This window comes from Taeniopygia guttata, chromosome Z (assembly GCF_048771995.1).
Source record: "Taeniopygia guttata chromosome Z, bTaeGut7.mat, whole genome shotgun sequence".
Lineage (NCBI taxonomy): Eukaryota > Metazoa > Chordata > Aves > Passeriformes > Estrildidae > Taeniopygia > Taeniopygia guttata.
In genome coordinates this window covers 73,426,106-73,441,376 of record NC_133063.1, presented here as the reverse complement: position 1 = coordinate 73,441,376, position 15,271 = coordinate 73,426,106, and the positions used below count along the sequence as shown (strand labels likewise).

Below are 15,271 nucleotides of genomic sequence, written 5' to 3'. Positions count from 1 at the left end.
GATCTGCTGCTGCTCTTCTGGGGGTTCAGTCCAGAGCAGGTCCAAAGAAAGGGAAAAAACCACCGTCCAGGGAACTTCTTTGCCTCAGCTAGCTAAAACTAACTAGAAAAAGCAAAGGAGAGCTCTCTCTCGCTGTCTGTCCATCCGCAGACGACACAGTCCAGGAGCAGGAATATGGAGGAGGGAGTGCAGTTCTTGAAAACAAACTCCGCGCTTCTTCACCCCCATCCCCTCCCTTCACTCCTGGAACAAGTCTTAAAGGTGAAGAACTTATTATTCAACATAAATAGGGCAGACGACTGGAGATAAAGGCATCATACAGTCAACCTAGGACAGTAATGCATCGTGTTTTCTTGATACTTGTACTCAAAATAGCATTTTCCCCATATCCCCTGTATTAGAAGACCTTATTTCTCCTCCTTTAGTTTGTGTCAGATTTGCATCTTAATATGATTATCTTAAAACTGTTATTGCTAGTTTCAGTTTTTTGTGGTCTTAATTACTTAAAATTTTGCTTGATTCTAACTAATAATTACAAATATTTTTGGTAACTGTGGTGAGACTTCCATTGATAAGAATAATTGGATGTTGATAAGAACAAAACCAATTTGCTTGCAGTTCAATTCAGATAAGGCTGATTATTTTAACTGTGTTGTAAAGAGAGCCAACAGAATATTGCAGAAGTTTAAGAACGAAATTCTTCAATCACTATTCATGCTAAATGTTGTTTAACATTTGAGTCTAGCTGATATTAATAAAGGGATGTGGGACTTAGTCCTAAATATTTAATATGAATGGTAGAAAGCATTCGTAGATTACAGGTAATTTTTTTTCTGCAGTTCTCCCATTTCTAGCTTCTGAATCCCCTTCTAAGAGAAGAATTGGTAAATCACTGCACCTGGGGTGATTTGTTAAAAGCTTGCTAAATCTTCTGCAAATACGAAGACAGCCACATACACCAAGTTAATATTTAACTTTAGCTATTATAATGGATTTTCAGGAATACTCTTACACTAAGCCCTGATGTAGAGAGATAGATGTCATTGCCTAAGTCATTACTCATATTTACCTAATTTTTAGATACTAGTTCAGTGACTTTTCCTTTGTTTTAGGCCAGTAATTATGCTCCCTTTTTATATTAATGTATAGTGATGGGGGAAAAGGAAAGGAACTTAAGCTGTAAACTGTTTTGACATTTTAAATTAATAATGTTCTTGTTCAATGTACATCTTGAGGACTATCATCCTAATAAATGAATATTCCAGTTCAGGTTTTCAGGTTGTACTCTAATGCTTTGTTTCTATTATGGTTCCAACTAGTTTGTTAGAAGAACCTACTTAAAGTTGCTAGTAATTAACTTGCTTATGGACAGTATATCCCCACTGAATTGGAACAATTTCATTAGTTTAGCAGCAAGCTCAAGGTATGCAAACTATTGCTGGAATTCTCAACATTTCCTCTTTTTTCCTAAAAGAAGTTGGAAATAGTAGTGAGAGGAAAACTTAAAACATGCTATGTGTTGGGGAAAAAAATACCCCTAAAATATCAGGACTGTAACACAGTAGTATTTTATTCTCCTCCTTATTCTCCTTGTAATGTGATGTTACTGTATTTGTGTAGCATTCAATATTGCACATTTTTCTGTTCCTTTTTATTTCATTTAGAAGTGAACCTGATTTTACTGGTTTTGGCTGGGATAGCATTAACTTCACAGTGGCTGGTATGTGACTGTCTTTTTGAGTTTGTGCTGAGCACAGGATTGATAGTACACAGATGCTTTTGTAACTGGTGAGCAGGACTTACACACAGCCAACGCCTTTTCTGCTTTCTGTAATGCCACATTTGTGAGGAGGCTGGAAGTGCACAGGTTAGGAGGGCACACAAGAGGGACACCCAGCATGGATTTCAGAGGTGCAGGTCCTGCCTGACCAACCTGGACCTTTATATGACCAGGAGACCCGACTGGTGGATGCAGGAAAGGCTGTGCATATTGTCTATTTGGACTTCAGCAGGCACTTTGACACTGTCTCCCACAGCACACTCCTGGAGAAGCTGCAGCCCACGGCTGGGACAGGAGCACTCAGTGCTGGGTTCAGAACTGGCTGGATGGCCGGGCCCAGAGAGTGCTGGTGAGCGGTGCTGCACCCAGCTGGGGTGCTGCATCCAGCAGTGGTTTCCCCAAGGAATCTGTGTTGAGCCATCCTGTTTTATATCTTATTGATGATCTGGATGGGGAGATTGAGCAAATTCACAGGTGTCACCAAATTGGGTGCAAGTATGGATCAGCTGTAGGGGAGGGTAGGAGGGCTCTGCAGAGGGACCTGGAATGGCTGGATCAATGGGCCGAGTGCAATAAAATGAGGTTTAACAAGGTCAAATGCCAGGTCCTGCACTTTGGCCTCAACAGCCAGTGCTATGTTTTGGGGCAGAGTGGCTGAACAGTGGCTAGGCAGAAATGGACCTCAGGGAAGTGATTGACAGCAGCTGAACATGAGCCAGCAGTGCCCAGGTGGCCAAGAAGGCTGATGGCATCCTGGCGTGTACCAGCAATGGTGTGGCCAGCAGGAGCAGGGCAGGGATTGTCTCCCTGTATTTGGCACTGGTGAGGATCTGCCTCAAATGCTGTGTCCTGTGCTGACGCCCTCAATTTAGGAACAATGTTGAGATGCTGGAGTGTGTTAGGAGAAGGGCAGTGGAGTTGATGAAACGTCTGGAGCACAAATGCTATGAGGCATGGCTGAGGGAGCTAGGGTTGTTTAGCCCGAAAAAGAGGAGGCTCTGGGATGACCTTATCATTCTCTACAACTGCCTGAAAGGAGGGTGTAGCCAGTGGGGATCAGTCTCTTTTTGCAGGCCACCAGTGACATGACAAGAGGACATAGTCTTAAGCTACACCAGGGGAGGTCCAGGGGACATTAGGAAGAATTTCTTCACAGAAGGAATGACTCCTCATTGGAGTGGGCTGCCCAGGAAGGTGGTGGAGTCACCACCCCTGGAGGTGTTTAAGAATCAAGACTGGGTGTGGCATTTAGTGTGATGGCCTAGCTGACACCATGGTGTTTGGTGATAGATTGGACTTGATGATCTCAAAGGCCTTTTTCAGCCTAGTTGGTTTGTGGTTTTACAGTTCACGTGACGCAAACTGACCAAAGGGATATTCCAGACCGTATGACATCATGCTCAGTATATAAACTGGGGGGAAGAAGGAAGAAGGGGAGGACATTCAGAGTGACAGCATTTGTCTTTCCATGTCACCATTATATGTGATGGGGCCCTGTTTGCCTGGAGATAGCTGAACACCTGCCTGCCCATGGGAAGCAGTGAGTTGATTCTTTGTTTTACTTTGCTTGTTTGTACAGCTTATGTTTTCCCAATTTAATCCCCTTTATCTCAACCCACAAATTTTCTAGCTTTTACCATTCCAATTCCCTCCCTGATCCTACGAGCATGAGAGTGAGTGAATGGCTGCACAGGGCTTGTCTGTCAGCTGGGTTTAAACCACAAGAGTCTCTTTTGGTGCCCAGTGTGGTGCACAAAGGGTTGAGATCAGGAGATATCTGACCAGAGTATGTTAAAATAAAATTGTTATAAACAGTCATTATATTGGTTTAATAGTTGCTGGTTAGAATGTGGATTTATTTGCTCTCATACTGCTGGTATTTTGTCTGTACTATAAAAATAATTCCTTACTTGAATTACATGTTCTGTGTAGTCTATTTTATGGAATGGGCTTATCATATGATACTGTCACTGGTCACCAGTGTGGTGTGTCTATATTCAAGACTGCAGGCACCTTTGTGCTTTGGGTGTCACCTACTGGGAGCAATTATTAATCACATCTTTGTTTTTTTGGTTCCTCAGAAGAGCAGCCTATGAGGGAGACACCTTCCTATGTATTTTTCTCCTCCTTTATTTTTCCTTCCTTGTCTTCCAGGCTAGTAGTCAGGATTTTAAAGATTTTTGAATATCCTTTGACTGTTCTAGAAACCAACCGCTTTTTTTTTTTTTTTTGCTAGGAGCCAGCATGTTGTTGCACATGGTTCAAGTCTTAAGGTCAGACTAATAACGTAACATCTGCCCAATGACAGGGTGTTTGGGTTGTATGGGCCAGTACCTAGGGCAGCGAGCACCTTCAGTGTGCTTACGCCTTACTCCTGAACAAGTGCAGAATCCAGAAAAACTAGTAAAATACTGAAAAAAATTGTTCTGTCATTGTGTTCAACACTGCTTAGTACCTGCAGGAGGAAAAGGTCTCTAAATATGACAATGAAACGACAACAGGCCCTGCAGTTGCTCCAGCCACCTGAAGACACTGTGACTGCTCCACTCTCACTGACTGTGGCACTGCCACTGGAACCACTGAAGCAGCATGGTTTGGTATCAGTGGACCCTGCACAGCAGTAGAAGAAATGTACATGAAAATCACCCAGTCAAAATGCTTTAGCAAAAACAGTCAAGGACAAGGAGAGTGAAGATGATGAAGCAGAACCATCACAAGGGTGGTTCTTCAGAGTCATCATCAAGATGATCACAGGAACCAGAAGAGGAGACAGAAGAGACATGACTTGATCCCTACGCCTGAGTGAGCTATGTGAGGCACAAGAAGATTTCAGCAGTCATCCATGAGTGCATTACTGCCTGTCTAGTCTGCTGGTGGGACAATGGAGCCAACAGTGTGGAATGAGAGGGTAAGTAGCCAGGCTGAGATCACTTGCTAAGGACCCAGACACTGACAAAGTAATGGGGAAAAAGACAAGTCTTTAGTCTCTGGAGGTGATTCTTATCAAGTGTGAGGAGGAAAGATATCCCTATAAAGATGATATTCCATGGAATTTAGGCAGATGGACTGCAGCAGAGAAAGTGACTCACTTCCTAAGGGAATTAGCTATTCAAGAAGTTAACTATTTTGATGTGGACAATGTCTTGGTCCACATGAATCCAGACCATGTCTTGTGTCAGTTACCCATATTGCAGAAATTTCTACAGAGTGCTGCAAGGGTACATGAAACCCTTTGACAACAGTAATTTGGAAAGATGATGCACAACCAACAGCAGTTGATGCAATTTGGCAACTCGGGTAATATGAAGACAGTATTACTTCCTCCATCACAGCATCTGTGGAGAAGCCAACCGATGTACTGACCCAGGAGCTCCAGCAAGTCAGAGGGAATGTGTCATACTCCCTATCTGTGTGGGCCTGTATTTCAGTAACTGAAAGCAGGTATCCTCTTCCTTTGAGAGAGAGGATATAGAAAATACACACCACAGGGTACCTACGGTTTTACCTGCAGGACCATGGAGATGATACAAGGAAATGGGATGGATTGGAATACCTCAATTGTAGATGCACTGGTGACGGAATTGCTGGGAAAAACAACCATACCTGGAAGTTGCTGCTCCAGTCTTCAGTGAACAGTTTTTCAGGTAGATTGAAAGGTCCAATCATACTACTAACTCTATGTAGAGAAGTAGAAGTCCATTTCTGCAAGGCATTAGTGGGGAACATTGTGACCAGTTGGAGGGGCCCTGCCTTCACCTGGGTGTGGGGGGGTAGGGGGAGAGAAATAACCAAGCTATTGGACTGTGTGGGTTTGATGGCCTTGCACAGGAGCCCCACAGCAGTACAAGGCTTCAGTAGACACTGGTGCACAATGTACCCTAATGTTATCAAGCTGCATAGGGATGGATCCATTTGGATTTCTGGGATGACAGAGGGATCCAAACAGCTGACTATATTGGAAGCTGAGACTAACCCGACTGGCATGAGTGGCAGAAATACCCCATCTTGACAGGAGCAGAAGCTCCATTCATCCTTGGCATAGACTATCTCAGGAGAGGGTATCCCAAGTATTCAAAACGCTCTTGATGGGCTTTTGGTATACCTGCCCTGTAGATGGAGGAAATTTCAGACATCCCTTTTATTCTGGGGCTGGAGAACAACAGGTGCCAGTTGCTACCACAACAATGCACCAGAACCAGTGTCTCACAATCTAGACTCTGTAATTCCCATTTATAAACTAATTTGTCACCTAGAGAGCCAAGGAGTGATCAGCAAGACCTGCTTAGCCTTTAACAGCCCTTTATGGCCAGTATGAAAGTCTAGTGGAGAGGGGAGGCTAATTGTAAACTGTGGCCTGAATGAAGTCACACCACCTCTGAGTCCTGAAGTACTGGACATATTGGAACTTCATATGAACTGGAGCCAAAGGAAGCCATGTGGTGCCTCAGTGGATAATAATATTGTGTTTTTATCAATCCCTTTGGGAGTAGAGTGCAGGCCACAGTTTGTTTTTATGTGGGCTGTGTCCACAGTACCTGGAATTGACTACCGGTCAGAAGGAAACACAGCTGTATCATCTGCCACAAACTGATGAAGGCTGGAACAAGGTGAAGCTCTGGTACACCTGCAGTGTGTTAGTATCCAGATTGAGAAGCAAGATGTTTTCTATTACCATCTGTGTGGCAGTTGTCCTCTGGGCAGTTTTCCTTACCTCCTGTTAATGGGCCCATCAATGTCTCCCCACATGACTCAGAGGTAACTCCCTCCAGAGCCAGGTCTGTTTAACAGGGGATCAAGGACACACTGCATGACACAGAATGACATCAGCCCACTGTGAGATGCTCCACCCAGGGGGAGGAGCTAAGCATCCCCACCTAGATATATCCTGGGGTTTTGGGACAGAGCAGCCAGCCTTCCCACAGGTTTCCAAGAAGACACACCTGAGGTTTTCCACTAGACTGACTACACCTTTTCTACAGGACCACTGCTCCAACAGAACCACATCTGCCACTCCAAGAAGACTGCAGCCACTCCAATTTTGACTTCTACCAACACACTGACCAAAGTTGTATTCTGACTTTGACAGTGGTTTTCCTTTTATATTATTGCATGTATTTTGTTTCTTCTCTCTATCCCAATAAACTGTATTTCTGACTTAGAGTCTCTCACTAGTTTTGCTTTCAAACCATAACAGTTAGTCATAGTGTTTTGTGAGAGAATACAGCAAAAGAAGTTTTTGAGAAAGGGAAGCAAATAATCCAGTCCTTTTAAAAGCTGATTTTGCCATAAAACAGAATAAGGTGAAGGGACCTACACAGAGATCCAGCTTTTAGGAATCAAATGTCAAGATGGACATTGTCAGATCCCAGCGGTTTTTATTAAAATAATAGTGATGTCTCCACCAACTTACAAGAAAAAGACACAAGACTTTTTAGGTGTTGTGGGATTTTGGAGAATGCACATTCCAACTTGCAGTCTGTTTGTAAGCCCTCTCTATAAAGTTACCTGGAAGAAGAGAGATTTCAAATAGCCCTCTGAGGAGCAGCAAACCATTGAGCAAATCAAATGATGTAGCCTTCAGGCCAGTCTGAACAGGGGCAGATGTAAAAGTATGCTTTGTATTGCAGCTGGAGAGAATGGACCTACCTGGACTCTCTGGCAGAAAGCACCAGGGGAGTTTTGAGGCTGACCTCCAGGTTTTTGGAGCTGAGCATACAGAGGATCTGAAGTCCACTATACTCTAACTGGAAAGGAGATACTAGCTGTTTTCACAGATGATTGGTACTGACACACAGCTTCTGACATCACACTTACCTGCGTTGAGTTGAATACTTAAAGGGACGGTCTCCTCTACACATCATGGAGCAGATGCAGTATGGAGTAAAGGAGTTGCGTTGATCACATTAAGAGTTTGGATAGGAAACCCATGTCATCCAGTAAATTTAGAATTAATCATGGACTGGCCAGAAGGCAAAGATTTTTGGAATATCACCTGGCTTGTGCTGAATAAGCCCCACTGTATAATAAATTCCCAGAAACTGAGAAGCAATATGCCTTGTTAACTGATGAATCCTTCTGTCTTGTGGGAAAGCAGCCGTATGGAGTCCCCTATGACAAGTCACAGAATTTGCTGGAGGAGAACATGAATTGAGTCAATATGCAGAGATGAAAGCCATCCAATTGGCCTTAGACATTGCTGAAGGAGAGAAATGGCCAATTTTTATTTTATTTATTTTTTTTTTAACATCTGTACTGATTCATGGGTGGTGGCCCTGTGGGGGTGGTGGCAGCAATGGAAGCAGAATAACTGGCAACCTAGGGGTAAACCCATCTGGGCTGCTAAGTTGTGGCAAAACATCACTGCCTGGTTGGAAACGTGTCTTGAATTGAAATGACAGGTGTCTGCTGAGGAAGGCAGGAGCCTCTCTTGAAATGGAAAATGTAAACCCCCTCCTTCTGAATTATTATAATTTTGAAATTAAGGGGCTCTCAGGCAAAGAAATGGGAGTAAGAATAACAGTTCTTTACTAGGAAAAATAAAAACCCACAAAAATAAAAAGGCAGTAATAAAAAACAGCACTGACAAAGTCAGAATATGACCTGACACCCCATTGGTCATGGTGTTGGTAGCAGTCTGATTAAATGGTGGCTACAGTCCTCCTGGGGTGACAGATGTGTTTCTGTTGAAACAGTGGTGCTGTAGAAGGGTGTAGGTTTCCTCTGAAGGTCTAGTGGTGGTGTAGATGAGCCTGGTCTTCCTTTGGGAATACAGTGGGAAAAGGCTGCCTGTGGTGCTCCAAATCTCAGATTTTATCCAAGTAGGAATGCTTGGCTTCTCCCCCTGGGCAGAGCATGTCACAATGGGATGATATAATTTTTATCAGTCATGCCGTGATACTCAAAGGCCCATTAACAGAAGATATCTTCCTGGAGGGAAGATGGGTTGTGGAAGAGATAAAAAAAACCCCAAAAAACCTCTGCATAGAAATGCCAGCAAAGATAACAAGGTTGCTTCTAAGTCAGTGGCTTTCTTCTGACTATTCTGCTATCAAGTTATGAATCTGAGTTGAAACAAATCCTTTTGGTTACGTTCTTCTGCTGCAGGATGTAGGAAAACAATAGAAAATATACATGAAGAGTAATGAAACAGGAATGAGGAATTCTCTGGTAGAGAATATAACTCACTTACCAGAATAACAGTTTGAGAAAGCTAGCTACCCAAATTTTATTCCTGAAGTGGCAGAGTAACTTCATAAGTATGCTTGATGCAGGAAACAGTAAATACATTAACTTAAGGAATACTGTTTGCATTATCTGCAGATGTTGGTCATATATAGGCAACATCAGGGGAACTAGTCTGTAATAGAGGGGAAAACCATGATAGCCAGGTGCTGGAGAGACATGCTGCTTACCCATTTAACTGGGAAAATATAGTTTTGTAATGATGCCAGGTTGTGTAAGGACTCTGGTTTATGGGATCAGTTTGCAAATACTGATATATACTGTGGTGATGCTTGTGCTGGTGGTGTGATAGGATTTGGGAGCCTGATCGCAAACCATTCACACCTGCAGCTAAAATACTGTCACGTCCATGGGTGTTATAATGAAATAAATATTAGCTTTTCTGTCCAGGGGAAGTTCCAGCAGTTTCTGATTGCAGTGTAGGAAGTGTGCAGATGTACAACATCCAAGTACAGAGAACGTATTTCTGTTCACTAAGATGAGGCTTAGTAAAGCAGTTGAAAACTAAACGTTGCTCTTACACCTTGACCCTTGCTTTTGGAGAAGTGCTACAGTGGTGGAGTACTCTAATATTACTTCTCTGCTATTGCTTCTCACTTGAGAATAATACTCTTTTGAGGCTGAACAGCAATACTTTGAAACTAAGTGTTTCAGGCAGTCATCAGCTGTTAAATTACCTGGAGTTATCAGTGGTCTGTGTTTCCTCAGATTGTTTTACATGTCTTGCTTGCCACTCTCTTGACTTCAGATCACTGTTCATATTCTCCATAGTCTGTGAAACAGAAAATTGCCTCATATGAGATTTTTCTGTTCCCATAGTTGACAGTTGACTTTTGGCCCATCACAAAGTTAGTAATCATGCCTGCAAGGGGGAGAGGACCAAAAGGCCAATTTGTCTTCTGTAATTTTGAAGATTCCACACACCTTAGTACTGACCCTGGCATTTGTTTGAGAAGAGACCTGCTTCAATGCTAGTCACAAAATAATTGTAGTGTGCAAGTATGAAAAAATAAACACTCATTCTTGGTGTCTAGTAGATATGAACTTCAGTTACTGATGCGGTAGTGGGTTTTTTTATTTTGTCACTAAAGACAACTAGTACCAGTTTGGTATTTAAAGGAAGGAAAAATTCCCTCCCCCACTCTCCTCCCGCGTCTTTTTTTTTACCTTCTTGAAAAACTTCTGAAAGCAACTAACCCATTCTTCCTAGCAGGAAGGGAGAGGAAATGGAATGAGTAATCTAACTGGGCATGGACCAAGTGAAAACTTCCATTAGACACAAATGTGAAAAGAAAATATAAAAGCATGGGAACACACAGGGGGTAGGGATGATATGTTAGTAAGGGACTAACTCAGGTCCTTGCTGGTGTACTAGGAAAAAAATCATCAGCCTTTAAATCTAGCTAAAAAATACTTATTTGGAATGCTTTTGCTAGCAGATGGTGTTCCTGGAATTAATTAATAAAACTGAATGGTTAAAAAAAATTTTGATCTTTATGAGCAAAAATTTTGGTCTTTATAACCCATGTTAACACTCTTCTTTGGAGGGCAAAAAAGCCCCCTGTCCAGTCATATTTTCATGTCCACTCCACTCTTTGTTTGTTTTTTGTGTATTTTACTGCTAGATTTAGAGCAGCTGTACTCCTCAGTAGTTCTCTTCTTAAATTCCTCCTTTAGAGTTCTTTACTACTGGTCAGTACTTAAATATTTATCTCATTGACATGATCTGTTGCTTACCACTGCTTAACCGTACTTGGAGAAAGCCCATTATCTAGTTTAAACCTGTTGTTTTAAAGCTGTAGAGAGATTATCTTTTCCAGATCTATCTGTCCATGTTGATGGCTGTGTAGCTTCTAGCTGTATGTCACTCCCATGATTGTCAGTTTGTCCCCACTTTGGCTCACGGAATCATTTGTGAGCACTCCTGAGTATTTCTGGCAGAACTGGCCAAAGAATGGGTTGTTGAGATGGCTTCTGCTTAAGCAAGTGCAAGTGTTTTTACTTGAAGTGAATTAGGACAAACAAAAGCTTTTGGCATAGCTACAGGTTTCTGACAGGACTATCTGTAGTATACCTGTTTGCTGAATGAGTGTATGTTTACTGCTTTTTTTGATAAAAATATTACTTTGTGACCTCTTTCAAGATTCTCATATGAACACAGAGCCTGAAACAGTATTTGTACTGATGGAAAAGATTGAGAGCTTGGATACAATGATAAATTTTGAGAATTTCTCTGCTAAGATTAGGAGGACAAAGTTATAAACATTGCTTAAATAAGCAGAGGTTGCACCTGTGTAACACAGATAAAGTGTTAAGCATATACTTTCGTTTTTAAAAGGTAAATTTTGAAAACAAAATCACCACAAAAGACCTTCTGCATTACATAGGGAAAAGACATTTTAAAATTTTTTGTTTATATTTACAATTTGAGTAAACTAAGAATCTGTTTTTTTTTAGGGCATCCAAGATGGATCTCAAGTGTGCTCTGGAAGAATGTTCAATGGCACTGAACTTATTTCTAAACAATAAGTTCTCTGAAGCGCTGGAACTACTTCGTCCATGGTGAGATTCTGTTATTTCCTGAAGTTGTTGTAAGCAGGCAGTATTTAGTACCTGAAGATTAATTTAAAGCCTCTGAAGATAGTAGTTTTAATTTATTTTCTTTTGTCCAGAAGCATTTCTCAGTATTTCTGTTTTTTTAAATTTATCTTTGGGTCATTAAAACAATCTCAAAAACTGTTGATGAAGTACTGAATTGTTATGTTAGACTTGATCGCTCAAGCTGTCTTTCCTCTTGCAGAGGGGAGAGGCTGGGGAACAACACCTTATTCAATGCATCTTCAATCAAATAATTTGTACATTGAAACTGCTTTTGACAATACATAAAATCTGGAACAAAGCTCAGAATAGTATTTTTGTTATGTTTTATATTACGTTTGAGTCTGGTGTTTATCTTTAAGCTCATCTTTCTATGTTCTGACTATTTTTCTTGTTCCCCTGTTGCCTTTCCTCCACTGAGAAGAAAACTATGGCAATGCAGATATAGTGAATTAAAGAATATGGAGAAGTTCACAGGTGAAACCTGTCTTATCTGTGACTTCATGGCAAGGCAGTCTGAGTGGCTGATCTTTAGGACTGGGATCTGACTCCCATCCACCATTCTTCTCTTGCCTGTGTCTGAAAGGAGCACGTGGTGTTGAGGGATGCGTTGGCAAGAGGGATATGAAACCCACACTAATAGAGTGGAGTAATGTTCTCGCTCTGCAGTTTGGTGCTAGTAAGAATGGGTTGACAGTGATGTGTTGGTTGATGTTGAATGAACAAGTTCAAGGACAGCTTTAAATGAAACATCAAAACAATGCCACAGCTACCAAGTGTTTGCTTTTAGTGCTCTGGAGAGCTTAAGTGAGGAAGGCTGTAGGCCAGAGATATTATCTCCTAGAATTAGTTGTAGTAAAGCTCATTGGAAGATGATATTACTGTTGGAATACCAGATTCTGTCTCGCTCCAAGGTCAGGGTGAACAAAACTCGGGAGACGTTGTTTTTGAAGTCGCACTCTGAAGTTTATTATCCTTATCTATTACAAACTCACAAGATGTGAACGCTCACTAACAAGTTAAGAAAGTGAGCTAAAATCGTGTCTAGTCAAGGCTATTTAAGTCCCAGTTATCCAACAAACAGTTATAGGTTATATTCTCAGACCTGTTACTTTCCTGCTTAATTCTTCTGTGTTTTCACAAATTAATACAAGTGCCTCTGCATTTAATTTTGTATTGCAATGTAAAGTGTTGCATAAATGTACAAGATTCATGTTTTCCCTAGGTCCAAAGATAGTATGTACCATGCACTTGGATACAGCACTATTTTAGTTATGCAAGCTGCCATGACCTTTGAACAGCAGGATATACAAATGGGAATTTCTACAATGAGGGAGGCTTTGCAAACCTGCCAAAGGTAAGCCCAAGCAAGCCCAACCGTTATGAGATACTAAACTCAAAAAGTGTTTTTTGTGCAACATCCCAGTTCTCTGTATGCCTTTAAAGCAGACTCTTGTCTGTGTGAGAGTGGTCTAAATTTGTAAAGGTGGAGTAAATCCCACTACACAATTATTATTGGTGAGGATATTTTTCTATGTGGTATTGTGGCAACAACAGACTTGTCCTATGTGGGTATTAATAGCCATTACAGTTAGTTAAATGGTTGTTTCCCTGTGTATGCCTACACGTAAACTGACATTACATGATTGAACTCTCTGAGCCATTGAGTGCTGTGACTTCTTGTTTTTCTAAAACTTTAAAGGCCTATATTTTGAATTTTCCCCTCTCAGCATGAAAACAGTCTTCTTTAAAAAGTTGTTTCTAAAGGTTGAACCAATAGTCTAATACAATTCATTTTCTACTAAGGTTTCTTCTGAAAACCAAAGTTTTTTGTTGTTGTTGTTTTTAAGTTTGTTTTTATTGTTTTTTGTTGTTGTTGTTACAAATGTGTTCCGTTTACCTTAAAATGAAAGATTTTAAGAGCAATTTCTGTTGCTTATATCAAAAATTATCTGGACTGAACATTTTGCTTCTGGTCTTTCTTTGAACAGAAAAAAAAAACGTAGAAAATGGGTTGTGAAAGCTGAAGTTTTAACAAATCTCTGACAAAAATAGAAATTATTTTTGCTTTGTGGGTGGTTCATCATACTGATTAGTCTATATTTTATCACAATGATCTCCCAAGAAATGACTGCCAGATATTAGTTTAGACATTTAACATCATCATCTTAGCCATGGCAAAAAAGAAAAAAAATGAGAAAATGTTATTAGATGCTATCTGAAGAAGAGACGGGGTCAGCAGTTTCTGCATTTTTTTCAGGTGTGCTATCAATTTGCAGTTTCATCTGAACTATTTTGTTTGGTGTGTCTCAAGATTAGATATCCCTCTAGTCTAGACAGCTGTAGTACAGGATTTCATCTCAGCAGGATATAAACTTTAATTCATGAATACTGTGGTCTAGTGTATTTCAAAACTTATAAAAATGCAAGAGAAAGGCAATTAAATGTTCAAAATTGAAGAATTACCGTAACTACATGTACCTTAATTGACTCTTTTCTTGTATGCATTATGTTAATGTGTAGTGTCATAATCCTGTTCTCAGGATCCCACAACTGACAATGTGTAGTGTAAACAAATGATAAGCTAATGCTTAGTATTTATAAGCCAGTGACTCCCTGGTTTACAGAGTGCATTAATCTTCTGAATGTAGAATTGTTTCTCTAGCTTCTTCATAAAGCTGAGCAGTTTGTAATTTTTTTGTCAAAAAATAATTTTTGGAATTAAAACATGTAGAGGTGAGATCTCTTGGAAGTGAAGTGTTTGATTGTTTTGGCACCTTATCTGGCATAAACCACCATAAAATACTGAAGCATTTTTGGTGAAAACAGAGGTACTTTTCATTTTTTCATTCTAATTCCGAGTGCAAGTTTAAGTAACGGAAAAAAGCAATTAATAAATCTTTGAAGTCCAGTTGAAGTGTCTTTCCCAGCATCAGAGACACCTCTGCAGCTGGTGAGTGACAGTGGGGTTGAAGCTGTCATACATTTAGTGTAGATGAATTGAAGTTGCAAGCGTGCATTTAATGTTGGATAGGTTCTTCAGCCTAGAGGCATACAAGTCTTAAAACTTCTGAAAGAGTTGAAACAGTTGACAAATTATAATTTTGCTAAGAATCTCTGTAAATTTTGGTTGGAAACTATTAAGAATTCTAGTAATTAAAGTTTGTGTTGAAATGTATGGCTTTCTTTTCTTCCATTCACAACCTATGTAGATTCAGGAAAAGAAACACAGTGGTGGAATCCTTGTCCAATCTAGTTTCTAAACAGCCAGTGGATCAGTTGAGTGAAGGTAAGTAGTTAAATAATACAGTTAAAATAAAAAAAGTGAAAAAAGCTCAAAACTGCCCCTATTAATGTGTACAAATACGCTTAACTCTGTGACTTGATTAGTGTCTTACAGTAATAAACATACAAACGATGTATATAATCTTTTCTAATTTGAATGCAAAGCTTCAGTGGAAAATTCATTCTAATTTTTTTTTTCTCTGAGCATGCATGAATTAAGAAATGAATGCCTTTCACAACACATTCATTATAGGACTGAAGGGAAATTTCCTTTTTTTGAGTTAAGAGAGCTCCCAAAAGTTTAAGAACCATTGATGCGGAGGAGTACATCCTTGTCATTAGTTGAATTGGAATCTGAATATATTA

The 15,271-nt window shown here is 40.4% G+C and overlaps 1 protein-coding gene across 7 annotated transcripts in view; it reads left to right on the top strand.

Moving 5' to 3' along the window:
* TTC39B (tetratricopeptide repeat domain 39B) overlaps positions 1-15,271 on the top strand; it is a 76,586-nt gene that overhangs the window by 40,218 nt on the left and 21,097 nt on the right. For 6 of the 7 annotated variants that reach the window (XM_002191359.6, XM_072921805.1, XM_072921804.1 and 3 more), the window contains 3 exons: positions 11,480-11,584; positions 12,846-12,977; positions 14,833-14,909. In XM_002191359.6, the coding sequence (XP_002191395.3) occupies positions 11,480-11,584; positions 12,846-12,977; positions 14,833-14,909 (314 nt within the window). Of the gene's footprint in view, positions 1-3,153; positions 3,321-11,479; positions 11,585-12,845; positions 12,978-14,832; positions 14,910-15,271 lie in introns of those variants that run through there. The other variant, XM_072921807.1, reaches the window with a different exon arrangement.